The 18,985-nt window shown below is 37.2% G+C and overlaps 1 protein-coding gene across 1 annotated transcript in view; it reads left to right on the top strand.

The window, feature by feature from the left end:
- Nucleotides 1–2,220: 2,220 nt before the first annotated feature.
- LOC140162766 (uncharacterized) overlaps nt 2,221–18,985 on the top strand; it is a 30,273-nt gene continuing 13,508 nt past the window's right edge. Inside the window, exons 1-7 of the mRNA XM_072186058.1 lie at nt 2,221–2,482; nt 3,003–3,036; nt 5,330–5,790; nt 9,540–9,721; nt 11,863–11,932; nt 14,312–14,439; nt 16,092–16,139. Coding sequence (XP_072042159.1) covers nt 5,500–5,790; nt 9,540–9,721; nt 11,863–11,932; nt 14,312–14,439; nt 16,092–16,139 — 719 coding nt within the window. The 5' untranslated portion in view covers nt 2,221–2,482; nt 3,003–3,036; nt 5,330–5,499. The remainder of the gene's footprint in view (nt 2,483–3,002; nt 3,037–5,329; nt 5,791–9,539; nt 9,722–11,862; nt 11,933–14,311; nt 14,440–16,091; nt 16,140–18,985) is intronic.

Genomic DNA, 18,985 nt, shown 5'->3' with positions numbered 1-18,985 from the left:
GAAAAAATAAATGAGTTTTGTCTATTTTGTAGGCCTACTGTAAAATTGGGTAAAAAGCTATTTTTGATTGTTAATGATGTGAAATTTTGTGCGCTCCCATACAAAATCACCCCATTTTGACATTTTTTGTGCGCTCTGCGCACATGAACGTTATAAGTATTATTGTACTCTCAAGCTTCAAATCAACCAAATACAATTTGGGTGTAACACTATGACTCAAATGAGTGTTACTTCAAACGATAATTTTTAGCTAATGAGTTAAGGGCTTGGATAGCAACGTTTGCACAGTATATTTTGTGGGACATAAGAGCACATCAGACATATCGAATGACATTCTGAATACGAAGAATGTCCTGATATCAAATCATTTTGATCTTTTGAAATTCGTGAGATAGGCCTAATACAAATTATTAAAATTGATATTTTGGACAATTTTATAAATCTAATGATATTTAAAAAGTGTATGTAGCTGGGAAGAAAAGCTGGCGATGATAACCTTTTGCGGCAATTTTGCGCAAAAATTTGTAGATTTTGCCCCCCTGAAATTCACTTTCCCAACCTCCCATGCCCCCGAAAAAAATCCTGGTGCCGCCACTGCTGATGTAGACTTCTCCGTAGTCCACTTGCCCATTGTGCATACTCTTAAACTGGTAGATTCTAAAATCAGAACTGTTCAGTATTGAAGTGCCATTATAATATGTTGCATTCAATATATACTTTGCATTCACTTTACTGTTACTGTCACTAATATAGGCCTAATTATAAAACTTTTTCATAACCAGTATTTTCTGGTATTTTGATGTAATAAAATAATATCAGTATAATTCCGAGTTCAACTGAATGTGTTCGTAATAATCAAATAACATATTTTTATTTATCAAAAATCGACTATGGCATAGTCTATTGCTGATGTGCTCTCATGTCCCCCTGGCCCCCAAACTCAACCCAAAATTGGCAACCATGAGAGTTACCAAAAAGCGCGAAAAGGGGTCACTTTTTTACCAGTAGCAAGGACCGCGAAATTGGTAAAAATAGGGGGTATTTAAGTTCGACTGTCCGCAAAATTTGACTGTGAAATCAGCAAAATAGGAAGTATTTAATTTGCACTGTCTGCGAAATTTGGATAAAAGGGGTACTTGAAAAAATCTAGTAATTTTTTGGCAATATTTAGTGTCATTGAAAAAGGGGTGTTTGAAATTCTAGTCATTTAAAATGGGTGTTGGAAATTCTAGTCATTGAAAACAACAAAACAAGGGTTGTTTTTGACCAAATTTTGTCCTCGATTTTGTATGAAAAAGGGGGTAAATTTGATGAAAATCATTGCAAAAGGGGGTGTTTGAAAGATTTGGTAACTCTCATGGTTGCCAACTTTTGTGTTGAGTTGGGGGGCCGGGCATGTCCCATAAAAATACTGTGCAAACATTGCTATCCGAGCCCTTAATGACATATATTTTTGGTTTCTTTTTTAGGACATGAAGGGGGGATCACAAAAAATTTAGACCATAAAAAAAAAAGGGGGGGGCAAAAAATTCCACACTTTAGAGGGATCAAAATTGTTGTTGATGTCAAAGGTTCCAACTTTTCACCCCCTCCTTTTTAGGACATGAAGGGGATCAAAATGTTAGACTATAAAAGGGATTTAAAAAATCCACCCTTTTTAGGGGATCACATTTTTTTCATGTCCGGGGTTCCAACTTTTCCACCCCCACCCCCCCCCCCTTTTTTTAAGGACATTTTTCCCATTTTTTACTTAGTGGGGATCAAAAAAATGTTAGACCATAAAAAGGAGATATAGCCTAAAAAAAATCCCACCTTTTTAAAACGGGATCAAATTATTTTTGATGTCTGAGGTTCCAACTACCCCCCCCCCCAAAAAAAAGTATTTATGAACACTAGAATAGTACAATGTACTCATCACATCTTTATTTAGCAAATCAGGACACGGAAGCGTCGGCTGTGTAAAGTGAGCATCAATCGGAATCCCGGAGGCTTCAGTTTACTGTCGCCTAGCAACAACTGGCACCTGTGCATCGCCATTATTAATTGGCTGTTCCAACTTGTCAACTTACAAAATTTGCGCGAAAGTTTCTCATGTATTATTCTTTTTATATTTTTGTAAAAATAAAATAAAACAATTGATTGATAATTAATGATATACGATTTAATTTGAAGAACTCTTAATATGTGCATAAACATCTGAATATAAGTGGCAGAAAAAAAGAAAAGCTGCTGTACGGGAGTAAGTTCAATACAACACACAGCTGTGACCTTATTGACATTTTGTAAAGCGGTAAACATTGGTGCAGTACAAGCGAGATAATAGCGTGGCGTAAGAAGTCTGTAAAGATAACAAATCGACCCTGAAATCGAAGTTGATCGATTTTATATTACTACCTTATGTGTTCGTTTATTTTGCCATGATGATGGGCAATTGCTAAATGCTACTGTATAATTCATGAATTAGGAAAGATGTCAACAACAGGCTGGATTAGACTCGCTGAGTCTCATGGACGCCGTTCCTATGTCCATCAGACTCGTATTTCCCATTTTGGATGTCAATGGGAAATACACACTTAACGATTTGCGGCGGTTAGAAACTTGAAAAAAAATCTTTAAAATTTTATCAATGTATATAAAAGTGGTACCAACCTTATTGTGCTTGCTAATTTAAGACTCGGTTGAAACAAAATTAAGGATCGAAAGCATTTTAGTGTCCAAAAGGCAAAATTATCGTCAAAGTTCTGCCGAAATCGGCACCCTTGCGAAGGGTTCAGAATTCGAATCGGGAACGAAAATATCCGATCTTTGCGATCAAAAACACAAAATTACAACTTTAAACATACTATTGGCAAAAGACATTATTACCAAACAATACAGAATAGAAAATTTGACATCATTTTCTCAAAATATTGAAAAAATGTGCTCACTAGACATCGAAAAAGTACGCAATCCAATTCCCGTTCAAACGCGTGGGAAACTGAAAGTGCGATAATCGTGACTAGGCTGGATCTGACGATGGAATTTTCAATTTGGACGGTAAGCTTATCGCATTCATTGATTGTACATGTGTATAAAAACTGTAACTTTATACTGTCACTGGTCAGTCCAGAGAAGATGTAATAAAGAGGAGGGTCAACGGAATTATATCCTTGAAATAATCCCATAGGTAATCCTGTCGCATCTATTCATAGTCCTTTATTCTCAAGTAGTTATACATCCACTTCAAATATCCTATGATGTTAATTGTTATGTGTGTGACCCCCCATGGTTGACCAATTTTCACTTCAGAATTGAAAATATTTCAGATGTTTCTATAGAGAATTTGTTAAAAAGTATGAAACGCGTGTGTTAAGGACCTGCTGCTTGGATGGGATGCCACATGTGGATAATACAAGAAAGAAATCGAGTGCTGTAAAATTTCCCCCCAAATCCACCGTTTTTTGTAAATATATAAATTTCTAAAGAAGAAATTTTTAGGATTTTTTTAGAGAGGTGATGATTGTTGATCATTTCTATTTTATTATTTTATGTATTTTCCTGTCGTTTCCTGCCAACCTAATAAAGATATTCTGATAATTGATAACATTCTTTATCATAAATAATAGAGTCTGAAAGTGGCAACAAGTAGCAAAAATTACAATTTGCCATGGAACTTCAGTCATATTTTATCTGAAATCTGACTGGATGACAGGGTCTGCATGCATGGTGTGTATGGCATGATGCCATGCACACACTGACCTATCCCTAAAAGCAGTTAGATGCAACTTGTGTATCACACCCATCCCGGGTTCAAACCCTATTGTGGTATTCTATTGTAAAGCAGCTAAATAGGGTGATTCATCATTTGCTTTGAGTGAGCGGTCTCACACATATTTTGTTTGAGGATAGCTTGTTCAACCTCCTCTTTATTACATCTTCTCTGGTCAGTCATATGAGTGCTGGATGGCTGCAGCTGGCAGGATGATTGGTACAACATTTCACTTTCCGCAATTAAAGAAGAAAATACTTGGCACACTTTGACAATATGTTGGATTATTGGAACTATATGTTGGAACTCTTCATTTCTGCACTTTCCCTTCCCTCTCTATTTCCCCTCATTGTACATTGATGTCAAAATTGCTTTCATCAACAATGAATTTAGGGAGAGGAGCAGCAATTTACAGTTATTTTGCCAGAGTGTGCTAGTTCGCAACGCAAACTTATAGAAAAACGGGCAAAACAGACACATCATTTATCGGTATGACATTTTCGTTATTGGTGACGCCCTATCTAAGTTTGAACTGAAGTGCCATCTCAGTTTTGGTGCGCCGACTTGGATCATGTGCTAATGAATTTTATTTATTCTGGATAAAATAATGGAGTAGGCCTATTTATTACAATTTCAAGCATAGAAGTTTAGGTAAGAAGTACAAGAAGCTGTGTAATTAATATTATGACAAACATGCAACTATTTAAGCTAAGCCTTGTATTTTTTAGTGCAAACTCTATAAATTGAAACCATGCAATTGCGTTGCACTAGCTTTTTGTATACACTTTGTCTCATACCGTTGTGCAGAGCTACTACGGTACTGGGTTTCTCGTACTAAGAGTGTACGTGCCAGTCTCCATTGTTGTCTCATGGTCTTCACTTCATAACATTGACATTGTTGTTGTTTTATTATATTGTCCGTACCACTGTCATGACTTTTTAAAGTATTATCATGTTATAAAGCTAATGATTTTTTATATCGTCACCATCATGTCATGATGTATAGTACCGGTATCAGCATGATCAGTATACATTATAATGAACATCGCATGCATGACATGCTGTACGTTTTTTTATGGGGCTATGCAATATAGAATTTTATGGGGATACACGCTATATAACAGCATGCGTGATTGGTCGAGAGCTGGGCATAAACAGCGTTTATGCCCTGTGTCCCGGATGTGATTGTCGCCAGGTAGGGAGAGTGAAGGAAAATCATGTTTAGACAATAATAACTTACTGTGCACACATCTATTTTGAGGTCATTGTGTGAAATCGGAGGGTTTTGTTTTGGTTGGGCTTAAGTATTTTTAGTCATGAAAATATATTACCCCGTTCATATATACCGTACCAGACATTTTGTGATTCTTATATCTCATCAAAATAATAACAAAAAATTACAAGTAACATATTATTAACAATCTTGATGATTTTCCTTCATTTTTCCTACCCGGCGATCGCACATCCGGGACACAGGACACAAACAGCCTGTTTTAGTAAATCACTCCCGTTAACTCAACTAGCGGAGCACGGGCATTCCGCTTATTAATAACAAATTGCCAATTTTCTTTTTTATTTCAGTCATGGAAGGAACGTCCGGAGTGAAATATGATGAGCGTCATGGTGAACAAATGCTATACAAAATGTTGCTTATGGATGTAATTCTTAAAAAAACAATCAAATTTTCAATGAATCACGGGGAGCGTAACTAGTACAATAACTTTGAAAATGATTAAAATAAATTATCTGTAATGATAATGTCACCTACTAAGACAAAAGACCCAAAGGCATTTGTTCAGAACAAAGCGCCACCAATCCCGTCGCATCAAGGGCTACGCATCCAGGCGCGGTCTGACACGCACTACAACTGTGAGACGCCGTGTCGACAGGATGTGTTTTTGGATAATTATGCGAGACGACAGAGACAAAAGAGTCAGCAGGGCTATAATTCGGCTAACTGGAAGCCATATCAGATGCTGGGGGAGCCAATGCATTTAGATGAGAAGAAGTTGATTTTAGATGCCTTGGGACAACTTGATGAGGTAAGCTTTGAGAGCTTGTAGCAGGCTTAAAACCACTACTACTAGTAGAATCTGCAAACAGATGCTAGGGGAGCCTATGCAGGAGCCTATGCCCTGAGGGGGGCACTTAACACAAATGACTATACGGGTAGGCTCCCATGGAAAGACCACCCTTTTTGGATTTCGCAACTCCGAAAGATCCCCTATATTTGACCAAAATATAGCTCCGAAAGACCCTTGATTTTGATCATTTCAGCTCAGCTCTATAAGAACCAAAAATTGCTCATTGCTCATATTTGTGGGGTTTTTTTCAGGCGATTTTCAACGAAAAAGCCAAGAAAGACCCTTGATTTTGACTGTTCGCAGCTCCAAAAGTCCCCATTTTACTTGTTTGCAGCCCGGTTCGCAGCTCAAAAAAAAACCTTTAAAACTTTTGCCGGTACACCATCAGCTCCCAAAAGACCCACCACTTCAAACTTCCGGGTGAACATACCCACCAAAAATGTTTGATGTTCCCCCGGCCTATGCACATATTTAGATGAGAAGTTGATTTTATAGTGACAGCTTGATGAGATAAGCTTGATGAGGTGCCTGGTGGTGAAGGTCAAGACATCTCGCAGGGGGAAGCTTCCCCCTGGCTACACCACGGGAGGGGGAGGGATTACCCCCCTCAATAGGGTATATCAAAATAGGTAGCAACTAGCATGCGCAGGTTTTCAACAGTCGTGGGGCACAGGTCTTGATTCCCCCGACTGTTCTAAAAATGGGAACACGGGAGCTGATGGCGAACCATTAAAAGGGGTCTTTTTGGAGTTGTGAATATGAAAAGGGTGTCTTTTAGAGCTGTGAACAGTAAAAATCAAGGGTCTTTCTTGGCTTTCTGGTTGAAAATCGCCTGGTAAATAACCCAGAAAATTTGAATTATGGGGTTGATAAGGGTCATTTAGAGCTGAAATGATCTTGAAAATTAAAGGGTTTTTCGGAGCTCTATTTTGGTCAAATATCGGGTTCTTTCACAGCTGCAAAATCGGGTAATTACATGTATCGTCATTTGTCAGAAGAGCCCCCCCCCCCCCGGCTTCTAGTTGCAAAAACTTAATGCTCTGAAAGTAACATGCTTACAATAATGTGTATAATTTACACCTAGTTATATTTTCCAAGATTTTCACCAGTAGCTACATGTACCAGTCATGTAGAATGTAAAGAAACATTGTTTTTTTAATATTGTTGAAAGTGGACACGACCAATTGAGAGTTATAATCTCAAATGTTCCTGTCTGTGTATGTGCCTTTATGAATGAGGACTTTTTTGTGTGTTTTTCCCACTAACTGGGGACTTCGCTCCAAGGGGGGACGTCCCCAGTCGTAATACTTGGGCTAGTGCTCCCCCTATGGGTGAAGATGTCAAAAAAAGCATTACTCTAACTGGGTACTTTTTAGGGGTAGGGTGAGGTCCCCGGTCCCCGATTGGTAGGAGTAGTTTGGCACATCCCCAGTCGACACACAACTCATAAAAAAGTCCCCAGTTGTCAAAAAATCCCCAGTCGACACACATTACAAGTAGGGGTGAACACCCCCTGTTTTGTGTGGCTGATAAAATAAAGCTCAGACTTCACAATAAAGTAAATCGCAATTCTGACATAAATGTAAACCAACAGACAGTAAGTATGTACATAATAATCAAACAGTAATAATGCGACAGGTCTGAGAGATTAAGTCAATAAATGGCTTCAGAAGTAAATTGACACAGTGTTTCTGTCTATAGTTACGACGACGCTTTGAACAGATGAGATAACCAGTGATGCTACATGGTGTTTCACACTATATGTGACCATCCTCCACAACTGAGCCCGGATGTCGCCAGTGCCACTATTGAGATATGCTCCATCGAACTTAACAATAAACAATAGAAAACAAAGGATTTATTGACTGTTTTATTGATTTTTCACTACTTAAATGTCAAGTACTATAGACATGATATACATCATTTTAAAGCTAATTTCAAGCAGAATATTTTGGTTGAATATCTCAAAAATGATGATTGGCGACTTCGGGCTCAGTTGTGCCGAGGGGTCACATATTGCTATTGCTCAGAAAATGTTGCCATGCATTGGGTTATTCCAGTTGAAATTCAGTATGCTCTGTATGGAAGACATGGCTTTATCTCCTACACTGACAGGGGTGTAGATTTCAAGTGGAGTTACACTCTCTGTGTAAAAGATTTAGATTAAGGTTGCATGACATGTGATTTCAGCTGTCAAAATTTGGGCTGTATAAGTTTTGAACTTCAGGTGTAACAATTTGTGATGGTTAATAAGTTTTATTGTTTGGCATATATTTTCACATTTTGTGATTTAGTTGCTAATTTTGGCTTATTTATCCCGGGTTTAAATTGCCCAAATATTAAAAGGTTTTGGGTGCTTGTACATGTATACATTTGGATATATTTCTGAGACATTTGGGTCATAAATTCTCAAGTCGTTTTGGTGAAGCATCACAACACCGCAATGTACCATGCTTTTGCAAAACACCCTAAAACTGGCTCCTGATGCATGCATGCTACTGGGCCCGGGAGGGGGGGGGCAACTCACTGAAAATGGGTGACGGGGATGTGTGGCCACATTGACCCCCATTTTTCAACTACCTCTCACCCAATGACCCCCTTTTTTATTTTACTAAACTCCCTCTCACCCAATGACCCCCATTTTCCTGTCACCAAAAGACCCCCTGTTTTCAAAAAATTTGGGGACATTTCTCATAATCTCTCACTAAATGACCCGGTTTTTTCAGTATTTTTCCTAAATTTTTTGAAATATTTTCAAATTTTTCAAATTTTTTGAAATATTTTCAAATTTTTCAAATTTTTATAAATTTGTGAAAAGTTTTAATCAACTTTAATATCTTGACCCAAAATTTTTCCCAGTCTCTGAATGACCCCTTTTTTTGGTCAGATTTCCCCGGTCTCACAGAAAGATCCCCCTTTTTGGGGCCTTCTCACTGAAAGACCCCCTTTTTCAGTGCATAGGCTCTCACCGAAAGACCCCTAGTTTCGAACTGCTGTTCGCACATCCCCATCACTTCCAAAGTTGAGTGACGGGCTACTGGGGTCTCATCTACTCTTTTAGAGTTCAAAAATAAAGTGCTAGCTCCTAAAAGTAAGTGTTATGGAATTTGACATGAAAATGGGAACCAGCCATGTTATACCTTTGAACAGGAACCATGAGTGACTACAGCAGTAGAGAACACCCCCTGTTTCACAAGACTGATGAAATAAAGCTGATCAAAGTGGCATGTGTATGTGCATGGTACATTCTGAGTATATGCTGTGAACCTGGCCCCAACCCAACACAAAAGTTGGTAACCACGTGTGTTACCATTTGAATCTTTCAAAGACCACCTTTGCAAGGACTTTTCTCCATTTTCAATGACACTCAAACGTTTTTATGGTATTGACCCCATATTTTATCCAAATTTCATGGACAGTGCAAATGAAATACCCCCTATTTTGCCGATTTGGTCCTCGCTACTGGTAAAAATATTACCTCTTTTCGATATTTTGGTAACACGCATGGTGGTTGGGTGAGGGGAGGGCTGTGAACATGGTGAAAATATCATCTTTGTCATTAATTGGGATGTATTTCTGAAACATGTGGTGTATTCCTGTGTTACATTTTGCATTATTTCTGATATTGGGTCTCTTCCAAGACAGTTATGGACATCTACATGTATTTCTGACATTTGGGTGTATTTCTTATTTATATCCCCCACCAGAGCTCATTGGATGATTCTTCTGGTAGCTCAGATGAAGATGGAGATGAAGGGAAGGAGAAAGAAAAGAAAGAGAACAAAACCGGTGCAACGAACGAAGAAGAGAAAGATCCGTCTCGTAAATTTATTGTAAGGAGAAGTAGCAAGACGAGGAAATCTTTGTCCAAAGAAGTAACAGTAGGAAGGTAAGAATGGGGTATTCCACTTGAAATCCATCCACCCCCAGCTATTCCAGTTGAAATCCATACACCCCAGGCTGTTCCAGTTGAAATCCATCTACCCCCGACTATTCCAGTTGAAATGCAGTAATACATCCCCGTTTCAGGAAATGCAAGTTTGACTCTAAAATCTACCATTTCAGAACTCATAAATGAACTCCACTGGCTGATATACAAATTTGAGTTACTCAAAGGTAGCTTATATATGGTCATGTGTCATATGGTGGGACCCCAAAATAGTGGGAGACGTGACATTTTTCTCTCCTCTTCCAGATTTAACTTGTTGGTACAGAGCTATTCTTTGTCCAATTGCAAAAAGTTTGGGCTCATTATACAGCTTGATTATTCTACTTTTCAAATATGTTTCACAATTTGAAATTATCATTTTTTTAATTAGTGTAAAATATTAAAATGTTAACGAGGATAAACCTGGAGGATTAGCGGTAGAGGATAAGCGGTAGAGGAGTATGTGCAATCTCTATGAGAAATGTTGTGGAAACATGATATCTTTTTGAATTTTAAATTTTATCATTGCCAAATTCTGTGCTATACATGCAAATCATATCTCAAATCAAAGCTTGTTCATTCATTATTCATATTCAACTATTAGTTTGATCTATTTCATGTTTTCAAGTACTCACTGAGAATCGCAAGTCACAAGACCCACAATTTTTCCCTATTCACTACACACAAATGCCAAGATTTTCAGTCACAACGTGCGTTTTGGCTTTAAATTGTTGCTACTTGAGAATTATACACCCTAAGATAGGAAAAGTGTACATTTTTGGAAAGCATTTTACCCAGGGAATCCAAATATGCAGTTAAAATAAATGTAGGATACACTCTAAAGAAAATATTTTCAAAAATGTAATCAACATTTGGTGCGTAAAGTTATGTATATTTTCACACCCTGTATCACCACTTTGGCCAATCATAACATAGTAAAAGTATACATTTTATTAAAGCTCATAGTATTGCCTGCCACAAAATTAGAGAGGTATCCCATATCAGTAGCAAATGCAATAAATTATCAATTTTCTAGTAAAATTATTTTTTTTCATGATATCACCCTACATATTTTCTTTCTGTATACCAACATCAATTTTGCATTGTTGGATTCCTTGGAACATTAGCTTTCCAAAAATGTATAGTTTTGTTGGTGTGAGATGTATAGTTTTAGACATGTATCAATTTAAGTGAAAATGAAGACAAATTATCAAAATCAGTGTTTGTAACGCAAATGTGACCCACCATATGACACATGACCATATCATCATGCTCAAATGGTATATACCTCTCTTGTTGAGCCAAGAACACAGTGTGTTTCTTTTGGGGACCGAGCTGTTACTGCTTAAATACTCCCAGATGTGGAATAAACTTTGAGGTCAAATAAAAAATTGCACTTACAGTTCAAGAAGCTTCTATGCTTATCAGCACTAGTTTTCGAGCTATGAGTGGTGCGGTTGATCATTTTGTAATGAATTTGACATAATGTAACTGATTGATTGATTGATTGATTGACCCCTATTGAAGACATGAAGTTAATCTCACACACACCGAGTGTAAATTTCAAATGGAGGCACCCGGCACCCATTCAGGTATACAATGTACTCCCTGATGAGTGAAGGATAAAGGTCAAGTCTTTCATACATGTTGGGGGTGTTTTCTCTCTCTTTTCTACTTCTTGCCCCCTCTTCCATTTTTCTCCCCTTTCTCCTTTCTTTTACAGGACCTCAAAAGTAGGTGTTCTGTCACCCCTGAATTCATGGCATTACATTTGAAAAGTTGTTGATTTGCAAGTCTGAAGTAAGCTCCGGAGATCATCCTGCATCAAACAAACTTGAGTTCTATAGAATCTGAAGCATCACCATTGTATAGCCCAGCACTATCATGCAATTATATTGTTATGCATGCCAGTTCAGTGCATGGTTCCACCATATGTGGGGAGATCCTCGAACTGGCAATAGACATCAAAGGAAGTATTGCTTAACTTTACGCAATGTTATTTGACTCTCCTCGCATATGGAGGAACCGTGCAATGGGTGAATAGCATACAACACGTAAATTTAAAACTAACAATTTGTTGCAATTATTTTGTTTTTTTACAGAAAAATGGTGAATTGGACCAAACTTGGACATGGAGTGTTCAACATGATTCAAGAACAGGACGAAGAAAGGGTATATGATTTCTTTATTTGTTTGATCAAAACTTAGACCACTAAAATCCAGTCTTCCCGATGAACGTAGAAACTTTTGGTAGCTACAGCATGATACCACACTCGTTAAAAAAAGAAATTGAGAATTACCGAGAAATTAAAGAGGACAATTAATGTGAAGCAAAAAGTTGCTTCGCATTAAATTTCATTCAATCATTAATTTCTTGGTAATAGAATAGGTTTGAATAGGCATGCAAAATGCTCTCCAGATTGCAAAGTCAACACCCGGGTCAACATGATCTGTTACCGAGCGATGCAGTTTCACATTGCGTAATCTGTTCGAATTTGCACCAAACTTCATTCAAGCATTAATTTCTCGATCATTCGGATTTGAAAATTATTATACTTAGTTCTCTGGGTTGATAGGATGAACAAAATTAATATTTATACCCATAGCAGCTAGGGCATGTAAACATTGAAAAATAATTGGTATTTGTTTTATACACAAATTTGGTATCATACTACAGCTAACCAAATCCCCTATTTTGTGTATACAATTCCCAGGCGACGAAAAAAGAAAACCCTGTTCTACGGGCCCGACCGACCCAGATTTTGGATAAATTGGGAACAAATTTTTTCCTGTATTGAATGCCGACCCAAATTTCGGAAATTTCAGGAACAAATTTTTTTTGTATTTTCTCATATTGCAAATTATTTACAGATTTTGGTGATTAAAAATTTTTTTTAAAAAGCCGACCGACCGACCCTACTTGAAAGTTCCTTCCACCCGTAGAACAGGGTTTCTTTTTTTCGTCGCCTTATAGAGTATTTGTTTCAGTGACCGGTTAATTGACAAAAATGAAGCTAATGCAGTTACATTTGGGTATTACAGTTGAAATGCACACTCCCTTTGAAGACATCTTCCCCTGATGGATGTGAATTTCAAATGGTGTAACCGTATTTGAAATTCATATAGCCTACTCCATGTGTGGGAGATAAAGGTCATGTCTTCCATATAGGGGTGATGGATTTCAGCTGGAATAGCCAAGTATGTATTGACAACATGTCCTTATACTTCCTGACAATTATTGATGTGTTTATAATTGCCATGGCATCACAAGATTTGGTTAAAGACTGAGTGTAGCACATTCAAATGTACAGGATACATTTGTTAGACTTAGCATCAATCTTCATTAAAACATCTGCTAGACTTTGCTTTAAGTCTTCATCAGACTGATATTCTCTGATATTTTGAGTGTCCTATATTGCTCAGACACCATCTTTAAAAAAGAACAAGTACCCATATTTTGCCAGGAATGGTTAGACTTTACGAAAGTCTGCATCAGATTTCTCTGATTTGTTGAGTTTTCATCATATTCTGACACTGTTACTACCAACATGTCTTATAATGAGTTGACTTGTTGATGCCTGACATTGTGCGCACGCATCATCACAATTATTTCCATTGTTTTTTGCCTGGCAGTACATGTATGTGCGCGCAATCCGCGCATCATATTTTGTTCAGGGCTTGTGTTTTTAAAACTCCCGCCACATCACAATAAGACTATTGAACATTGTAGTTGTTGCACAGGGTTCACTCAAGCATATCAATATACCAGTCCCTTGCCTTTATTGACAGTGGTGGTGCTACGGGAGGGTGGGCATGGGGGGAAAATGCCCCCCCAACAGATGCTCTGAAAAGAGGGGTGAAAAGCCACTTTTTAGCCAACATTAGGTGAAAATGCCCCTCCCCCAGTCGGAGTCTTTGCCCCCCCCCCCCCCAGAAAAAAATTTCAAGCGCCGCCACTGTTGGTTGATAAACATTGAGGTCAACTCATGATTTTATTTTGTCAGGAAATATTTTGTTACATGTAGTACTGTCTCATCTTATAGAACATGTATGAACCATTCTTAGTCAGTGGGAGTGGTCTATTACGTAGACACATAATCTGATTGGACAATCGCATGATTTCGGGTGTCGTCTATCAGGCTGCAGACAACGCCACGTCATCATGAGTGATAACGCGTAACACACTCATAGAGGTGCGCGTATGTATTGCGTTGTATGCGTAGACGCAGTGAGGAATATTTGCATGCGCTAGCAGTACGCGCAACAAAACATGTGAAGTTGTAAACAAGTTTCGTTCATTTTAGAAAAAGGGGAGTTTTTATGACGGTAACTTAATTTTTGCTTTAAAAAAAGGTAAAGTTATTAAAATAATATTTAACAGCTAAGAATGAGAATAAACGATAGGAATTTTTATTTTGACTATCCTCTACCTATGATAGACGACAGGCAGGTTCAATAATTTAATTGTAGTGGATACCGTCTATCACACGGTAGAGGATAGTCAAAATAAAAATTCCTATCGTTTATTCTCTAATTTAAATTTGATTTCAGCTGAATGCTGAGGTAAATGAAAGAAAATTGAAAGAAGAAAGACGGAGAACAGAATGGCAGCCGCCAATGGTGGAAAGTTCAGATGATGATGAAACTGATGAAGAATTGGCTAAAGAAGAAGACTTGAGGTAAGTCTAACAGAGAGGTAAGACTCCGGAAATTTCTGGAATTCCGGAAATGGGGCAAAAAAATAAATCCGGAAATGTAAAAAAAAAAAAAAAAAAAAAAAATTGTGAGGCTCGCATGATTTTCAGGAAGTGGATCATTACCTCACTTACATCTCTGGTCTAACTCATTATAATAGACCTTTTCAAATTAAAGTTTTCCAAAGACAGCTGAAAGTTTGTTTATGTATGACCCAGTTAATAATTACAGGTCATCGGTGCTAATACAAAAGCAACTATTTAGCCTGAACACAAGTCTGTATGAAAGATACGGGGTATGTCTTGCATAAGAAATTGATATGTTTACATCTGTGAAGTCAGTTTTTGTCAGAATTATTTATAATGAAAACTGACAAACATTTGCACTGTTCATTCAATTACTGTCATATTGTGTGAAGTGCCAAATAGCAGTGGTGTTAGTTCAATATGTTATGCAATTGCAAGCCCGGCTACCAGGAACCCGGGCCCAGCGGGGACGTAGCGGGGGAGATTACCAAAGGCAATTGTAATAATCCCGCTATATGGTGCCCCGGTATTGTCCCGGTACCGGGCACAAATTGTGGGTGAAACCCCGGTACTGTCCCCGCCCATGCCAGCCGGGTTTCAAAGTGCTGTATTAATTTTCAATGTTTTTAATCAGCAAATCCAAAATTTAAGTATTTTCATGGCCCCGCTACCGGGACGACTGATTGTACATCCCGGGTACAGTCCCGGGTACCGGGGACGTACTTTATGGTAATTTCAGGGTGACGGTCCCGGGTATTGTGTCTACAGTGCCCGGGTCCCTGGTAGCCGGGCTTGCAATTGACGGAAGCATTAGGAAAATATGACACCATGTTGACATTGGCTAAATAAGCTGTATTTTTGTTCAAAAGGGTACAGTGATTCATGACTTTCTTGTCAGCTATTTTGACCCCTTGGTTTACTGAATAAATACCACCAATGCACCTGTTCTGGTTTTCTGATCATTTCTGATCTTGTTTTGGTCTATGTCATCCACCACTTTTGGAAAGTTCTGATGATGATGATGAAACTGATGAAGAATTGGCTAATTGACTTAAGTTAAGTCTAACTCATACCAACAGTTTGGAGTTGATGATGAAAATTGATAAATAAAAACTCAAGTATTTTACATGTTCAGTGGCGTATTTTGTCTGGAGAGAGGGCAAAGTGAAAAAACTCCTGTTAGGCATGTGTAAGTTAACTGTGATAATTGCATGCAAATTTATGCTCACCAGGCCAATTCGCTCAATTTCACACGCAAACCAACTCATTTGGGGAATAAGCTCCCCTAACCCCCGCATAGATCACACTGATGAAACTAGAGCCATCCTTGTACGTAAGGGTCCAGAAAAACTTGCTTGGTACAAAGTTTTTGTTAAATAGTGTATTTTTGCTGTGAAGCTTGCTCAGTGTTGTGAGAAAAAAACAACATTCTTCTGGTCACCAAAGGGGAATGACCCATTATTATGAAGGTGTGTACCAATCACAATGTACACACACGTACACTGTACATAACTCATTTGAAATTCTGTTGGGGTGCAAAGATTAAGCCAGTAAAATACAAAAGCGTAGAGGCATCCACAGAATAAAGTGACTTATTATTTCATTTTCAGTGTTTTCATGGACAACTCGGATTTGAGAAAAGAAGTATCTTTCTTGGGGTAAGTTGTTTTTGATTTTTCTTCAATGTCAAGCATAATCTAATGTAGGCATCAGCAGTTGAAATTAAAGACATAACAAAATTTCAACCAAGCGAAGCCAAGCGACCTGGTAAAGGGGGTTGCCGTAGATAGCGTGTTGGGGAATTTTTACAGAACAACCTACAATTTGGCATTACCCTGATTGAAACTGAATGTGACAAAGTCAACATGGTCATCTGCCGCACCTTTTCCAGATGGCAACCTCTTGCTCTAGAGGCAAAGATCTTAAAGTCTGCCATGCTGCTCTTTTCCCATGATAGGCCAGTCCCTTGCCTTTAAAAACCAATCACATCATCTATATAATAGTAGGCATGTCACAGTGGCTGCACAATACTTCTGCCACACTGTGCATGCAAGCATAACAGTAAATTGAAAAGCGCGCGCATGAAAGTTGTTCAATTTTGGCAAACATCCATGCCAAAAAATTAATTTCCTCATATGTGCTATTTATCACAATTTTTGATATATGGTGTGTGAAACCTTTCTGTGACTACCATCGGGTTTTTTTAAAATAAATATTGCTTCGCTTAAGAGCTACTACTATTTTTATGGATTGTTGAAGATTACTCATAAATAAATAAATATAGGCCTTTTGAAAAATCAAGATCTACCACCATTTAGCTGAAATACTAATCTTTCTAAGCATGTAAATTATTTCACGACAACGAATGGCACACTTGAGGAAAACGATTTGAAACAAAACATTTTTTAAGTGAGTTTAAAGGAGTAATATTCCAAACCACAATAGCTCTAGTTATTGTGTGTGTCCAAGGCCACACCATTTTTGTATACGCGGTATAATACAGGGGCTGTTCCGTTTACTGTTTCTCTTCCCTTGTTAATCCAGATATTAAAATGTTAATTTAAAGTCTCATTGCAAATGAATTTTTATTTTTACTTTTCGGATTTGGCTTTGAGCAATGGTGACACATACCATATTTACAGAAAAAATGAAAATTCTATTCCAGACACCGTCAAAATGCCAAAGTTTGTTTTTTTGTATTATGGTCATTTTCACGGTAAAGGGTGTAACTTTGGATTTTTAACATTTTGATCCGTAGTTTTCTAATAAAGCCACAGAATTCCATGATTTTTGGCCACATAAGTCATCTAGTTAGCAGCTACCTTGGGGAGCATAATCATCTTCGGGAGTTACTGCGTTCAGTTTTAGCAGGCTTAAATGTACCTAATATTGCCATTTTGAAAAACTGTAAAAAACAGTAACATTTTTGTAAAACCCTGTGTTTTCTTCAGTTAGTTCATGGATAATTTTTCTTATCCTGAAAGTACGGTCATATGTTCAGTAAACACTGCCACATTAGATTTAATTGTGAACAGCCCTGTATTTTTGAGAACCGGACTTCGATATTTGTCGCTTCGAGGCTTCATTTTCCGTTAACAATTGTTAACAAACTTTGTGGGTATAGCTTTGGTTCATAATTCTTGGTTATTTCTTCACTTCTTCTTGATTCATAACAGTTGATATCTTAACTTGAAATGGGTAACAAAAATTAGTTGATTTGCAAGCTTTTAAAATTTTTATAAAATCTTGACTTCAAAGAGCCGATTTTCCGTTAACTTTTTGAAGCCTCCGAAACAAACTGTTCAGCAAGCTTGGGCAAATATAAATAAAAGAGCTCATCCAATCTATTTATCAAAATGTAGCAAAGTAGATCCTCAAGTCACTTGTTTAAATCATGGAGATATATATCACCGCTTGAAAATGGGACCCAATACAAACTTTCCGTTAACAATTGAAGCCTCCGAAACAGATGATGCCTCCGAAACAACAGTCAACTTAATTATCATCTATGCATATCTAAATTGGTATGTTCCATATTGATATCTGCATTGTAATTGTTGCATGATATGTGCAGAATGTCATAAATTAAAAAAAATTGATATTATGGTTAATGCTTGAAAAATATACTGATATCCAAGAAAGCCCGCTTGGAGGCTTCACATGCAAATAACACCATACTTAACAAATGGGTGAAACAATTATCATGTTATAAATCTGCAATATCTGCCGCATAGAATCATTGATTCAATACACACAAGAAAATAACAGCTTAGATGATCCCAACAGTGTTGTATTCAAAAAAACTACTTCTGCCATGTTTAACCATTGTAAACATGAAGCCTCCAAACAAAAAAAATGACTTGCTGTGATAATTTAATTTTTGTCACAACTGAAATTCAATACTTAGAAGCAAAGCATGAAAATTGGTAATTGTGATATTTTTTACCTATTTTTTTCATGTCAACTTGTAGTAGTTAGCCAAATATTTTACTTTTATGATCACCTGTGTTGTTAACTGAAGCCTCCGAAACACAAATCGCTTGAATTGCCAATTCTAAAAAATAACTCAAATTTCTGTGAAACTTGGCTGGGAGGTTCCTTTCATCAAGTAGTATTTGTACATGAAGTTAGACATTTAAATTATTTTAGGAACCCAATTAAAACTTAAAAAATATGTTTAAGGTTGGGAAATTTCCATTGCAAATGACCCTTGATGTTAAAAATTTTCAAAATTGCAATTACAAACATAGCAAAACATGGTATAAAATTTAACTTATATCTGTTGACTTACTTTGGAATGGGATTTCACATGTATTCCAGCTTTCATGTCATAATTTTCTGAGCTTATGTAAAATACATTTTTCTTAGATTTTAACAAAAATGTTATGGAAATGTCAAATTTTTATCAGAAATCAAAAGGTTTAAGCCTTGAAACACTATTTTACTGGAATTTAAGTTGCTTCTATGCATGATTACAGTAAACAGAAACATATTTAAGTGGTTT

Source organism: Amphiura filiformis, chromosome 10 (genome assembly GCF_039555335.1).
Source record: "Amphiura filiformis chromosome 10, Afil_fr2py, whole genome shotgun sequence".
Taxonomy (NCBI): domain Eukaryota; kingdom Metazoa; phylum Echinodermata; class Ophiuroidea; order Amphilepidida; family Amphiuridae; genus Amphiura; species Amphiura filiformis.
The sequence above is the reverse complement of the archived record's forward strand: the minus strand, read 5'-3'. Positions and strand labels throughout refer to the sequence as shown.